The following is a 13,161-nucleotide window of genomic DNA, read 5'->3' on the forward strand; positions in this document are numbered from 1 at the left end:
ATCATAGCAAGCCTCTAAGCCTCTGTGTGACAGCCACCACCTCCCTTGCCAAATGCCTATATTATGCTCTCTGGTGACCTACTGACCTCATTCGCATGGCTGCCTTTACTGACCTCGACCTCTGCTCATGTGACTATCTTTGCCTGATCCCTGATCTTTCTACCTGGCTGTATGATCTAACATGTTTGACACAAAACTTGTTACCAATCTTGAGTTTTTCTGATCCCCTGGATTGACAGTCAGCTGAACTGTGTATGCCTTCGACCTATGACATTTTTATTCCTTCCGGTATCTTCCCTGACAGGGTTCTGGTGGTACTTTTGCCTTCAGTTCTTATACCTTGCACTCTAAAGGCCCGGGTGTGGTGAAGATTGGAGTGTAGGAAGTAAGGGAAAAAAAGGCAGGAGGTCCACCAGGTTTTACAAGAGCATTGTTTTCGTGGTGAGTTGATGTGTTTAATGAGTTGATTGATTAAACACATACAAATAGGAAGTACATGTCTTCCAGAGTAAAATGAGGAATCTGACAGAACTGACATGTTTTGGGCTAGTCCATCTCTTCTCAGCATGGCCTTTATTCTTTATAAATACACCCTCTGAAAAGGATTTATGCAAAGATGCTGGCCAGTGTGTCTGCTCACTTAAAGAGAAACTCTGACCAAAAATTGAACTGTATCTCAATCAGTAGCTGATACCCCCTTTTACATGAGAAATCTATTCCTTTTCACAAATGGATCATCAGGGAGCTCTGTATGGCTGATATTGTGGTGAACCCCCCCCCCCCCCCCCACAAGAAACTCTGAGGACCGTGGTACTGGCAGTTTCCTGTCTGTGAACTTTGTTGCATTGTGGGAAATAATTATTTACAGCTGTTTCCAACTGCCAAATAAAGCATGCACCATGCAGCAGCTACATCACCTGCCAACAGTAAAAATGTCACCATGTAATAAATGTCAGAATGTAAATCAGGGATTTAAAATATTTTACAATGGGCACACACTGACTAATTCATTTATACATAATTATTGTAAAATGAAGCACCTTTTTATTATTATTATTATTTTCACTGGAGTCCCTCTTTAACACGTTTTTTGACAGTTGGAAGGAGCGACTGGCATTCACTAAGTGCTTTTAAGCATAAAGAAAACCCTGAGAACTCCCCATGGGAGATGGGCTGGGCTACTCCAAAACCTGTCAGTTCTGTAAGATTTCTACTACCTACTGTAAGTTGCAGCAACATAGGAGAAAATGTATTTATGGATTAATTTACTCTGGATTTTACCTGCTCTGTGTGTACATTTCTTCCAGAGTAAAATGAGCCATAAATTACTTTTCTCCTATGTTGTTGTCAGGACTTTCAAACCTGCCGGCATGCCCAGGTCAAGCTATCCAAACAAGTTCCCCAGAGCAGTAAGCAAGATGCTAAGAAGTCTCCCCAAGAAAAACTTAATGTCATCATGGGACCTACAGCAGCAGGCTCTTGCTACTGTTGATGTGAAAGTACATGCTTCTACAATCAAAAAGAGACTGGCATTGGTGGTGTGGAAGGAATAAACCTTTACTCTCTTAGATAAACATCAAGGCCAGAATGAAGTTTGCCAGAGAGAACACAGGTATCAGGGCTTCTGGAATAATTTTCTTTGGACGGATGAGTGTAAAATGTATTTTTTTGTATATTAGAACAGAAGAAATGTTTGGTGTAAACCAAATACAGCATTCCAGGAAAATAACTTCATACAAACTGGGAAGCATAGAAGTGGAAGTGACAAGATTTGGCGGTGATTTTCTGCAGCAGGACCTTGCCGGCTCACCATCATGGATTTCAACAAAAGCAGGTGATGAGCATGTGAGACCACCTGTAGGAGAATTAAAGCTGAAGAAGATCCGGACAACGAAACATGACAGTGACCCAAAACACAAAAGTAAATCCACCAAAGACTGGCTGAGCATTGAGATGCTGTGGGTGACTTGAAACAGCCTGTACATAAAAGAAATCTCAAACATCTCACAAATAAAAGAATTATGCATTGAGGAGTGAGGTAAACTTTTCTGATGCCAACATAAGAGACTTCTCATGCCAATGTAATAGATTCCAACAAGAAGAGTCCAACAAGAAGAGTCTAACTTCAGTTATTTCAGTCAAAGGAGGTAACACTAGCTATTACGGGGTAAGGTGCCTTAATGTTTTCCTAACCTATAATACACATTTTTGTTGATCAATGATAATTTTTGTTTTTTACCTGCAATTAAATCACCTTCTTTCCTAGGGATTAATTAAAAAAAAAATAACAAGATTAGATACCAATATGTGACTATTTCTTTAAAAATAAATTATTATTTATTGGTGGTCCTAATTGATTAAATTTGTAACTGTATTTTGCTTTGTAGATCAAGACCAGCTACCTTATGATATCACTATAAATCCTAATCCTAATAATTCTATGTAAACGAATACAACCCATATTAGGCTAGGTTCCTGGGCTTGAAGTTTGTGGGTGAATTTCCTCCCACCTCATACAAACATGTTGATAAATGAATTAGATCCTCTTAAGAACTGGCTTTATACTGCAATGTGGATATTAGACTATGTCAATGGTAGAGATCAGTTTGTGAGCTTCTTTGAAGAGTAAGGCCTGGTTCACATCTGCTGCACTGAAAAACGTGTGAAAGCACGTGGTGAAAAAACGCATGTGCTTGTGCGCGCTTTAGTGCGCGTTTCTGTGCGTTGCGCTGTGCTTCTTTAAAACACGTTTTGCTTACTGTAGCAGCAGCAGTTGTCAATAAAACTTTGTTTTTGTATGTAAATGTATTTTTTTCTTCAATTAGGAGTAAAAAACGCATGCGCTTCTATGCGCTTGTACGCGCTTCTGTGCACTAAAAAAGTGCACCCATTCACTTGCATTGTTGTGCGCTTTACAGCTCAGCGCACAGAAATGCATGCAACACTACGTTTTTGTAACGCTGCTCAGCGCAGCGTATAGATGTGAACCAGCTACATTTAGTTACAGGGGAAAATCAATACACTACAACAGCTCCATTACAAAAGTCATGGATGACTTCGCCCCCCTCGTCAATGCCCACCCTCACCGTGTCTGTCGCCAACCCTGGATGACAAAAACCACTAAACAGTTAAAAAGATGCTCTAGAGCAGCTGAACGGCGCTGGAGGAAAAGTAACACAAGTGAGGTCTTCATCTTATATAAAATTGCCTTGAACAACTTCAGAAATGCACTCTCTGTGGCAAAAAAAGTCCTATTTTTCTTCCCTAATATCCGCCTATTTACACAATCCAAAATGCTTGTTCAGCACCTTCAACTCCGTTCTCCATCCCCCTCCTGTTCCTCTTTCATGTTACTTATCAGCGGAAGAATTTGCAACATACTTCACTGATAAAATTGACAAAATCAGAAGTGAATTCTCCACGCAGCCCTCAAATCCCACCTCCACACCTCTCATTGACTGTTCTCTAACTGCCTTCTCTCCACTCTCTGAACACTCTCTCTCCCCTGTAATTGCCAAAGCTAATCTAACCACCTGTTCTTTGGATCCTATTCCCTCCCATTTCATTCCGCAGCTATCCTCATCTCTCTTGCCTGCACTAACAACGCTATTTAACCTGTCCCTCTCTACTGGCATCTTTCCGTCGCCACTCAAAAAGGCCAACTACTGCCCAGTCTCACTTCTCCTATTTGCATCCAAACTACTTGAACGCCATATACATGCAGAATTAAGCCATTATTTATCTGCTAACTCCCTACTTGATCAGTTCCAGTCTGGCTTTCGCTCTAACCACTCCATGGAAACAGCCCTTACCAAAGTGGCCAATGACCTTCTTACACCTAAATCCAAAGGTCAATTTTCCATACTCATCCTTCTTGACCTGTCATCAGCATTTGATACTGTTGACCACACCTTACTCCTACAAATACTTTCAAATGTAGGACTAAAGGGCCTTGCTCTCACATGGTTATCTTCCTACCTCTCTGGAAGGTCCTTCACAGTCTCCTACTCAGATCAAATCTCTTCTCCTCATGCTTTGTCTGTCGGTGTTCCCCAAGGCTCTGTCCTTGGTCCTCTCCTCTTTTCCATCTACATGCACGGTCTTGGTGATTTAATCAACTCATTCGGGTTTCAATACCACCTCTATGCAGACGATTCACAACTGTACCTCTCTGCCCCATATCTTAACTCCCTCCTTAAACGTGTTCCTGACTGCTTGTCATGTCCTCTCGTTTCCTAAAACTTAATATGAGTAAAACTCAACTAATAATTTTTCCACCGTCTCTGTCCACCTCCATGCCTGAAGTAACAATAAATGTTAATAACACTCCCATAACTTCAGTTCCCAAAGCTCGGTGCTTGGGGGTAATATTCAACTCATCTCTCTCTTTTATTCCTCATGTTCACTCCATAACTAGCTCCTGCCATCTCCAACTCAAAAACATATCTCGCATCCGTCCTTTTCTCACTCAAGACACAACTAAAATGTTAATACATGCTCTCATAATTTCTCGTCTGGACTACTGCAACATACTACTCTGTGGACTACCTTCTAACAGACTGGCCCCGCTCCAGTCGGTACTGAACTCAGCTGCTCGTCTCATTCATCTTTCTTCTCGATCTTCCTCTGCCGACCCTCTTTGTCAAGCTCTTCACTGGCTGAAAATTAACCAGAGGATTCAGTTCAAACTCCTAACCCTAACCTACAAAGCTCTCCACAATCTCTCTCCCCGGTACATATCCTCACTAATTTCCAGATACAAACCCAATCGCAATCTCAGATCGGCACATGATCTTCTGTTGTCCTCCTCTAGAATCACCTCCTCACATTCACGCTTACAAGATTTTGCGCGCGCTTCCCTCCTCCTCTGGAATGCCCTCCCACAACACATCCGTCACTCGCCAACCTTTGTTGCCTTTAAACGCTCTCTAAAAACACACTTGTTCCGACAAGCATATGCGCTACCTTAGGCCACTTCCCTTTGTCCTAAGACCAAATTGCACTCCTACTAGGTGTCCTAAAACACACAGCCTCTATATATTTGCTGCATACTACCCCTCCTTTTGTTTCCCCCCATTCCCTGTGGATTGTAAGCCCGCAAGGGCAGGGTTCTCTCCCCCTTTTGTGTTTTGGTAACCATTATACATTTTATTCATCATGTTAATTTTATCACTGTCATTACCAATTCTATAATTTGCTTTTGTATCATTCTTTGTATTTTGTCACTAATTACGTATCTTGTATTTTGGTGTATAGCATTGTCTGTATTATTATGTACCCCATGTTTGTTTCCTACTTTGTACAGCGCCACGGAATATGTTGGCGCTTTATAAATCAATAATAATAACAATAATAATAATAATACCTTGCTGATCGCACAGGGCAGTGCGCTGTGAAAAGCGCACAGAAACGGCCCTGATGTGAACGAGGCCTTAGTGATGACTACATTCTATAAAAAACACTTGTTGAAAATGTCAGTTCTATATACATGCATAGTAGTAAGACATATCAGTATGTCTTAGTACATATATATAATACTAGCCGACCCGCGGCGTAGCATACGCCGCATAAGAGGGTAGAGGGCAGGAAGGGGGTATTGGGCACAGTGGCGGGGAGGGGGGTTGGACCCCCCTCAACTGGGTCCCCCATGTGTGCTCTACCTCCAGCTTAAGATCATCAGCAGGACCCCCCCCTCACCTGGGTCCCCAATGTGCACTCCCCCTCCATCTTAAGCTCAGCAGGAACCCCCCTCTCCTCGGTCCCCCATGTGCGCTCCCCCTCCAGCTTAAGCTCAGCAGGAATCCCCCCCTCCTCCTGCTTAAGCACAGTAGCAGCCGCCACTATTAGCAAGAGGCAGTGGGCAGGGATGACTCACCTCTTCTGTGTTCCATCATGCGTTCCACTGTCGTCACTTCCTGCAATGCTGCACACTGTATTGGTGTAATTTGCCTTTTTAAAACAGAAGGAAATCTGCAATAATTCAGCTATAAGTGAACATTTGTGGTTCCCACAATGCACTGCTACTAAATATGCAAATCACCCCTTTCCCCCCTTGGTAAACCAAGCAAGCATCCAGAGCCGCTGGTATATAGCAAGCATATAGCTTTAAATTTTACACAGACATATCAAACCCACACGTAGACGCCTATTTCAGACTTTTGGTCCTCATCAGTACATGGCGGGGATTGATACGCCTGTATGAGATAGGGCTTGGACCAGTACAACAGAGTACCAAAGCAGCTCAGGGTGACCCAAACCACTCGGAATGTATAGGGGGATAAAAGGGGCCAAAAAGACCTCCTACTAAAAAAAGCAAAGTTTGGTGTAATTTGCCTTCCTAAAACAGAAGGAAATATGCAATAATTCAGCTATAAGTGAACATTTGTGGTTACCCACAAAGCACTGCTACTAAATTTGCAAATAATTCCTTTTCACTCTTAGTAAGCCAAGCAAGCATCCAAAACCACTGGTGTATAGCAAGCTTATAGCTTTAAATTTTACACAGCCATATCAAACTCACATGTGACAGCCTGTTTCAGACTTTTGGTCCTCATCTGTACATGGCAAGGATTGATATGGCTGTATGAGATAAGGCTTGGACCTGTACAACAGATTAACCAAGCAGCTCAGGGTGACCCAAACCACTCGGAATGTATAGGTGGTTAAAAGGGACCAAAAAGACCTTCTACTAAAAAAATCAACGTTTGGTGTAATTTGCCTTCTTAAAACAGAAGAAGATCTGCAAAAATTCAGCTGTAAGTGAACATTTGTGATTACCCACAATGCACCACTACTAAATATGCAAATAATTCCTTTTCACCCTTGGTAAGGCAAGCAAGCCTATAGCTTTAAGTTTTACACAGTCATATCAAACCCACTTGTGACAGGCTATTTCAGACGTTTGGTCTTCATCAGTACATAGCAGGATTTGATATGGCTGTATGAGAAGGGGCTTGGATCAGTACAACAGACTAACCAAGCAGCTCAGGGTGACCCAAACTACTAAGAATGTATAGGAGGATAGAAGAGACCAACAAGCCCTCCTACTATAAAAAGTAAAGCTTGGTGTAATTTTACTTCTTAAAACAGAAGCAAATCTGAAATAATTCAACTATAAGTGAACATTTGTGGTTACCCACAATGCACTGCTACTGAATATGCAAATTATCCCTCTGTGCCCTTGGTTTGATATGACACTACTTCTTCTTCTTGCTTGGACCAGCCCCTTCTTCTTGCTTGGACCAGCCCTGGGGGCAGGGCGCTACTTCTTCTTCTTGCTTGAAGGTTGATGCACTTACTCTATTATATATATAGATTGAGATATTTTACTTCAGTGAATAACTTCTTAATTGCTACTTAAAAGAGGAAGACATAATTATACATGCATTTCTCACTATATCACTTAAAGTGGACAAATTAAAAATACAAGATTTCAGAAATAAAATCTATTTTCTAAATTTAATAATAAATAGGAGCCTTTTTTCAGCTGCATGATGACAAATATAAAATATTTTACATTTATTGGAGGAACCCCTCCCTTCCTTTCATATTGCCGGGACAGAATCTGGCAAACTGGTGGAGTAGGTGGTGTCCGGGAAAGGAGGAATTGCTAATGACTGCCACCTGTGTAACCCTAGTTATGAAAAGAGAAGGGTGAAAAGCATGCACTGAAATGCTCATAGGCTTGAAGGAGTGTTTATTTATCTTTGTATGTGTCAGAGTGGTGCAACTAAAAATTTTGAATAAAAAAAATGGTTTGGGTCCGCTTTAAAGTGACACTGAAGCGAAAAAAAAACCTTATGATATAATGAATTGTATGTGTAGTACTGATAACTCATAAACATAAGTAGCCAATAAAAGAGACTCATATTTGTATTTTCAGATATAAAGCTTTTTTTATAACATTGCATAATTCTGTCACATTTGATATTACAAGCCACACTCTATATTTTAAACTATAAAAATAATGACCCTTTCAACTTTTCTGCAGTAAAAATCTTATCTAACTCTGTCTCCGGTTCTTTGATGTATAAGTGCTCCAGCAAACGGCACTGTGGCCAACCCAAGTTGGGTCGTGGAGCTCAGATAATCGCTTTTGCATAGATAACAAGTGATGTTTCTTAACTCTTCCTGTACTGAAAACAATAGTAAAATACTTTCTTTGCTATGAAAGCTCTAGTTCTTAGCTGTACTTCACATACAATTCATTATATTATAAGTTTGTTTTTGCTTCAGTGTCACTTTAAGCTTTAGCTGCTACTGAAATTGATTTTAAGCACCATTTTCTCTTTTAGCTAACAAAAGCAGCTTAATCTGTCCCTGATAAGTCTGTGTAATGCCATGGGCATTTTTTTTTTTGTTTTGTTTTTTTGTTTTACACACAACCCACTCGAGGTGACAACTCTATTTTCTTCAAATCATTCACTGAAGCTATTCATTCCTCATGTTATATCTAGGAGTAAGTTCCAAGAATTAGTCAGGTACTATGTAGACATAGAGTTTGGAGAATATTTATGTTTTAGTGCTGTTAATTTTTAAAAAGCAGAAACGTCAATAGGTGTTCATTACAATTGTTCGTAACTAATACCCAATCAATGAAACATCCCAAAATTCTCCTTTAACATTCGTTCATTTATTTTGAAATTATTGGTGCACACTGTCATTTTTTAGTTAATTTTTGCTTACTGACACCCTTCATTTGTTTTGTTTTTGTTCATCTTACAAGACTTAATTTATGTAGGCATTAATCAAGTTGTAAAAACAGGTTTATTTCTTAAAAATAAATACAAAAATATAAATATAAAACATTGGCAAGATACTATTTGATGAAATGAAGTTCTACTAACATTTATCTCCACCATCTTCATCACACTAACATCACATGTACATTTTTTGTATATTTTAATGTACATAATGTATCAGAAAAAAAAGTTTCCTGGTTCCCTCTCAAAGAATATAACAAAAAAGTGCAAAAAGAAATGCAGCCAAATTACCCAATAAAAGCAATGTGTACATAAGTTTGTACGAGGAAGTATTCTTCTGTTCAAGTCTTCAAAGTGATCATTGGATTGACAAACAACATAGCAACCATGGCATTTGATCCATGGCCTGTAATTAACATTAGTCATTCTCTAGGGTGATAATCTACATTGAATAAAAAATGATGACATAAATGGATGTGGTAAAAAGTTCATAAATGTATTACTGTTATTATTTAACACTGTGGCAAGTGTAAAAAAAAAAAGTATTTTAAAATTGTTAATATTTCCAAGTGCCTGCAAACTTATTCCACTTAGCTTCAAATAAAAATTAAAAATAAAAATTGATCAGACTGTTCAAGTTAAGAATCTTTATCACTCTCCCCATTGCCATACATCTCAGCTAGTTTGTTGAAACGTGGACCCCATTCCTTGAGGTATTCATAGTTTTGGTCCCCTTCAGTTGTACTAGAATCTAAAGAACTTAACGATTCAGCTATAGAATCATTTCCTTCATATGCATAAGTTGCAAGTGAATCGTATGGCGGTGCAGTAGGATCATTATCATGCTCTTTTAGCCTTTGGTTAATGAAATCACGGACATCTGTATTGTCTGGCACTGAAGCAGTTCTCCTTGGTAACAACAGGCTTTCAGGGATAATATCTCTACGATGTTTCTTATCCTCCATAGCACCAGGATTTCTTAGTGTGCCAATATCAAAGGCCTGTGTATCTTCTTCTCCACCTCCTTCATCATTGTAGCTTACAATGTTGTCTCTAATGTCCTCCTTTGACAGAACTAATGGCTCTTTTTTTCTCTGTCTTTTCAGTGCAGCAAACAGCACTACAATGACTAAATAGAAAAAAATAGACATTAATACAAGAAAAAAATAATAATAAATATAATAACAGTGATATAGTACAGATATATATAAATAAACAATAGAAAAAAAATAAGTATGGTACAACAAAGAAAAGGCTAGTACTCTGTTTAATAGTAGTAATTGTAGTAGTAGTAGTATTGCAGGATCAATATTCCATTTTATTAAAGGACCACTATTGCGAAAATCGTGAAATTTAAAGTACATGTAAACATATACAAATAAGAAGTACTAGCCGACCCGCGGCGTAGCATACGCCGCATAAGAGGGTAGAGGGCAGGAAGGGGGTATTGGGCACAGCGGCGGGGAGGGGGGTTGGACCCCCCCTCAACTGGGTCCCCCATGTGTGCTCTACCTCCAGCTTAAGCTCAGCAGGACCCCCCCCCCCCTTCACCTGGGTCCCCAATGTGCACTCCCCCTCCAGCTTAAGCTCAGCAGGAACCCTCCCTCACCTGGGTCCCCCATGTGCACTCCCCCTCCAGCTTAAGCTCAGCAGGAACCCCCCCTCACCTGGGTCCCCCATGTGCACTCCCCCTCCAGCTTAAGCTCAGCAGGAATCCCCCCCCCTCCTCCTCCTCCTCCTGCTTAAGCACAGTAGCAGCCGCCACTATTAGCAAGAGGCAGTGGGCAGGGATGACTCACCTCTTCTGTGTTCCATCATGCGTTCCACTGTCGTCACTTCCTGCAATGCTGCACACTGTATTAGTGTAATTTGCCTTTTTAAAACAGAAGGAAATCTGCAATAATTCAGCTATAAGCGAACATTTGTGGTTCCCACAATGCACTGCTACTAAATATGCAAATTACCCCTTTTCCCCCTTGGTAAACCAAGCAAGCATCCAGAGCCACTGGTATATAGCAAGCATATAGCTTTAAATTTTACACAGACATATCAAACCCACATGTAGACGCCTATTTCAGACTTTTGGTCCTCATCAGTACATGGCAGGGATTGATACGCCTGTATGAGATAGGGCTTGGACCAGTACAACAGAGTACCAAAGCAGCTCAGGGTGACCCAAACCACTCGGAATGTATAGGGGGATAAAAGGGGCCAAAAAGACCTCCTACTAAAAAAAGCAAAGTTTGGTGTAATTTGCCTTCCTAAAACAGAAGGAAATATGCAATAATTCAGCTATAAGTGAACATTTGTGGTTACCCACAAAGCACTGCTACTAAACTTGCAAATAATTCCTTTTCACTCTTAGTAAGCCAAGCAAGCATCCAAAACCACTGGTGTATAGCAAGCCTATAGCTTTAAATTTTACACAGCCATATCAAACTCACATGTGACAGCCTGTTTCAGACTTTTGGTCCTCATCTGTACGTGGCAAGGATTGATATGGCTGTATGAGATAAGGCTTGGACCTGTACACCAGATTAACCAAGCAGCTCAGGGTGACCCAAACCACTCGGAATGTATAGGTGGTTAAAAGGGACCAAAAAGACCTTCTACTAAAAAAAATCAATGCTTGGTGTAATTTGCCTTCTTAAAGAGACTCTGAAGCGAGAATAAATCTCGCTTCAGAGCTCATAAATAGCAGGGGCACGTGTGCCCCTGCTAAACCGCCGCCATCCCGCGGCTAAACGGGGGTCCCTTCACCCCCAACCCACCCCCCGCAAAAGTGTGTCGTAAAAAGGTCGCAGAATTTCCCTTCCTGGAGGCAGGGCTAACGGCTGCAGCCCTGCCTCCAGTCGCGTCTGTCAGCGGCGCATCGCCGCCTCTCCCCCGCCCCTCTCAGTGAAGGAAGACTGAGAGGGGCGGGGGAGAGGCGGAGATACGCGCTGACAGACGCGCGTGGGGCAGGGCTGCAGCCGTTAGCCAGGAAGCGCTCCCCGGGTGTATCGAGGGGGATTTGGGGGTGAAGGGACCCCCGTTAAGCCGCGCTATAGCGCTATATACACGTGCCCCTGCTATTTATGAGGTCTGAAGCGAGATTTATTCTCGCTTCAGACTCTCTTTAAAACAGAAGAAAATCTGCAAAAATTCAGCTGTAAGTGAGAAGGGGCTTGGACCAGTACAACAGACTAACCAAGCAGCTCAGGGTGACCCAAACTACTAAGAATGTACTAAGAATGTATAGGAGGATAGAAGAGACCAAAAAGCCCTCCTACTATAAAAAGCAAAGCTTGGTGTAATTTTACTTCTTAAAACAGAAGCAAATCTGAAATAATTCAACTATAAGTGAACATTTGTGGTTACCCACAATGCACTGCTACTGAATATGCAAATTATCCCTCTGTGCCCTTGGTTTGATATGACACTACTTCTTCTTCTTGCTTGGACCAGCCCCTTCTTCTTGCTTGGAGCAGCCCTGGGGGCAGGGCGCTACTTCTTCTTCTTGCTTGAAGGTTGATGCACTTACTCTATTATATATATAGATGTTTCTTTCAGAGTAAAATGAACCATAAATTACTTTTCTCCTATGTGGTTGTCACTTACACTAGGTAGTAGAAATCTGACAGAACCGACAGATTTTGAAGTAGTCCATCTCTTCATGGGGGTTTCTAAGCAAGGCTTTTATTCTTTAAAAAGACAATCCCTAAATAGGATGTATACAATGATGCTGGCTAGCCTCCCTGCACACTTTTTTTAGCAGTTGAACAGAGTCAAACTGTCATTTGCTAAGTGGCATTTAAACTAAACAATACATGAGAATCCCCCATGAGGAGATGGGCTATTCCAAAACCTATTGGTAATGTCAGATTTCTACTACTTACTGTAAGTGACAGCAACATAGCAGAAAAGTAATTTCCGGCTTATTTTACTCTGGAAGAAATGTACTTCTTATTTTATGTGTTTTCATGCATTTTAAATTTTATAATTTTTGTGATAGTGGTCCTCTAATGATATACAGTAGCCATGCAGAACAGTAAAAAAACATGAGAATATGAACATATGATGCTTTCACTACAACTCAAGATTTGTAGACAAGAATCCTGACAGAGTTTTTAAAATTATATAATGTTATAATAATAATAATTATTATTTCAATATTTGTAGCAGTGTTAGGGAGTCTTGCCCAAGATCTCCTTACTAAATAGGAGCTGGCTTAATGAACAGGAAGAGCTGAGGTTTTAGCCCAGGTCTGTCAGAGTGAAATGCAACACAAGAATTGGGATGAATAACATAAAGGGTGTGATATATATACTACATAAAGGGTGTGATATATACTAGTTGACCTAGAGCCCATTTAAAAATGGGCTCTAGGTCTCTTCACACTGCCGCCAGTCAGTGCGCACGTGCACCCGCCGTGTGCACCAGCCCGCCCGGCTCCCTGGCCCGTCCTCCTGTGTCAACG

General features: G+C 41.0%; 1 protein-coding gene across 1 annotated transcript in view; it reads right to left on the minus strand.

The window, feature by feature from the left end:
• Positions 1-8,789: 8,789 nt before the first annotated feature.
• Positions 8,790-13,161, minus strand: part of LOC137518633 (cadherin-10-like) — a 612,711-nt gene continuing 608,339 nt past the window's right edge. The window contains exon 13 of the mRNA XM_068236734.1: positions 8,790-9,831. Coding sequence (XP_068092835.1) covers positions 9,341-9,831 — 491 coding nt within the window. The 3' untranslated portion in view covers positions 8,790-9,340. The remainder of the gene's footprint in view (positions 9,832-13,161) is intronic.

Source organism: Hyperolius riggenbachi, chromosome 5 (assembly GCF_040937935.1).
Source record: "Hyperolius riggenbachi isolate aHypRig1 chromosome 5, aHypRig1.pri, whole genome shotgun sequence".
In the NCBI taxonomy this organism is placed as follows: Eukaryota; Metazoa; Chordata; class Amphibia; order Anura; family Hyperoliidae; genus Hyperolius; species Hyperolius riggenbachi.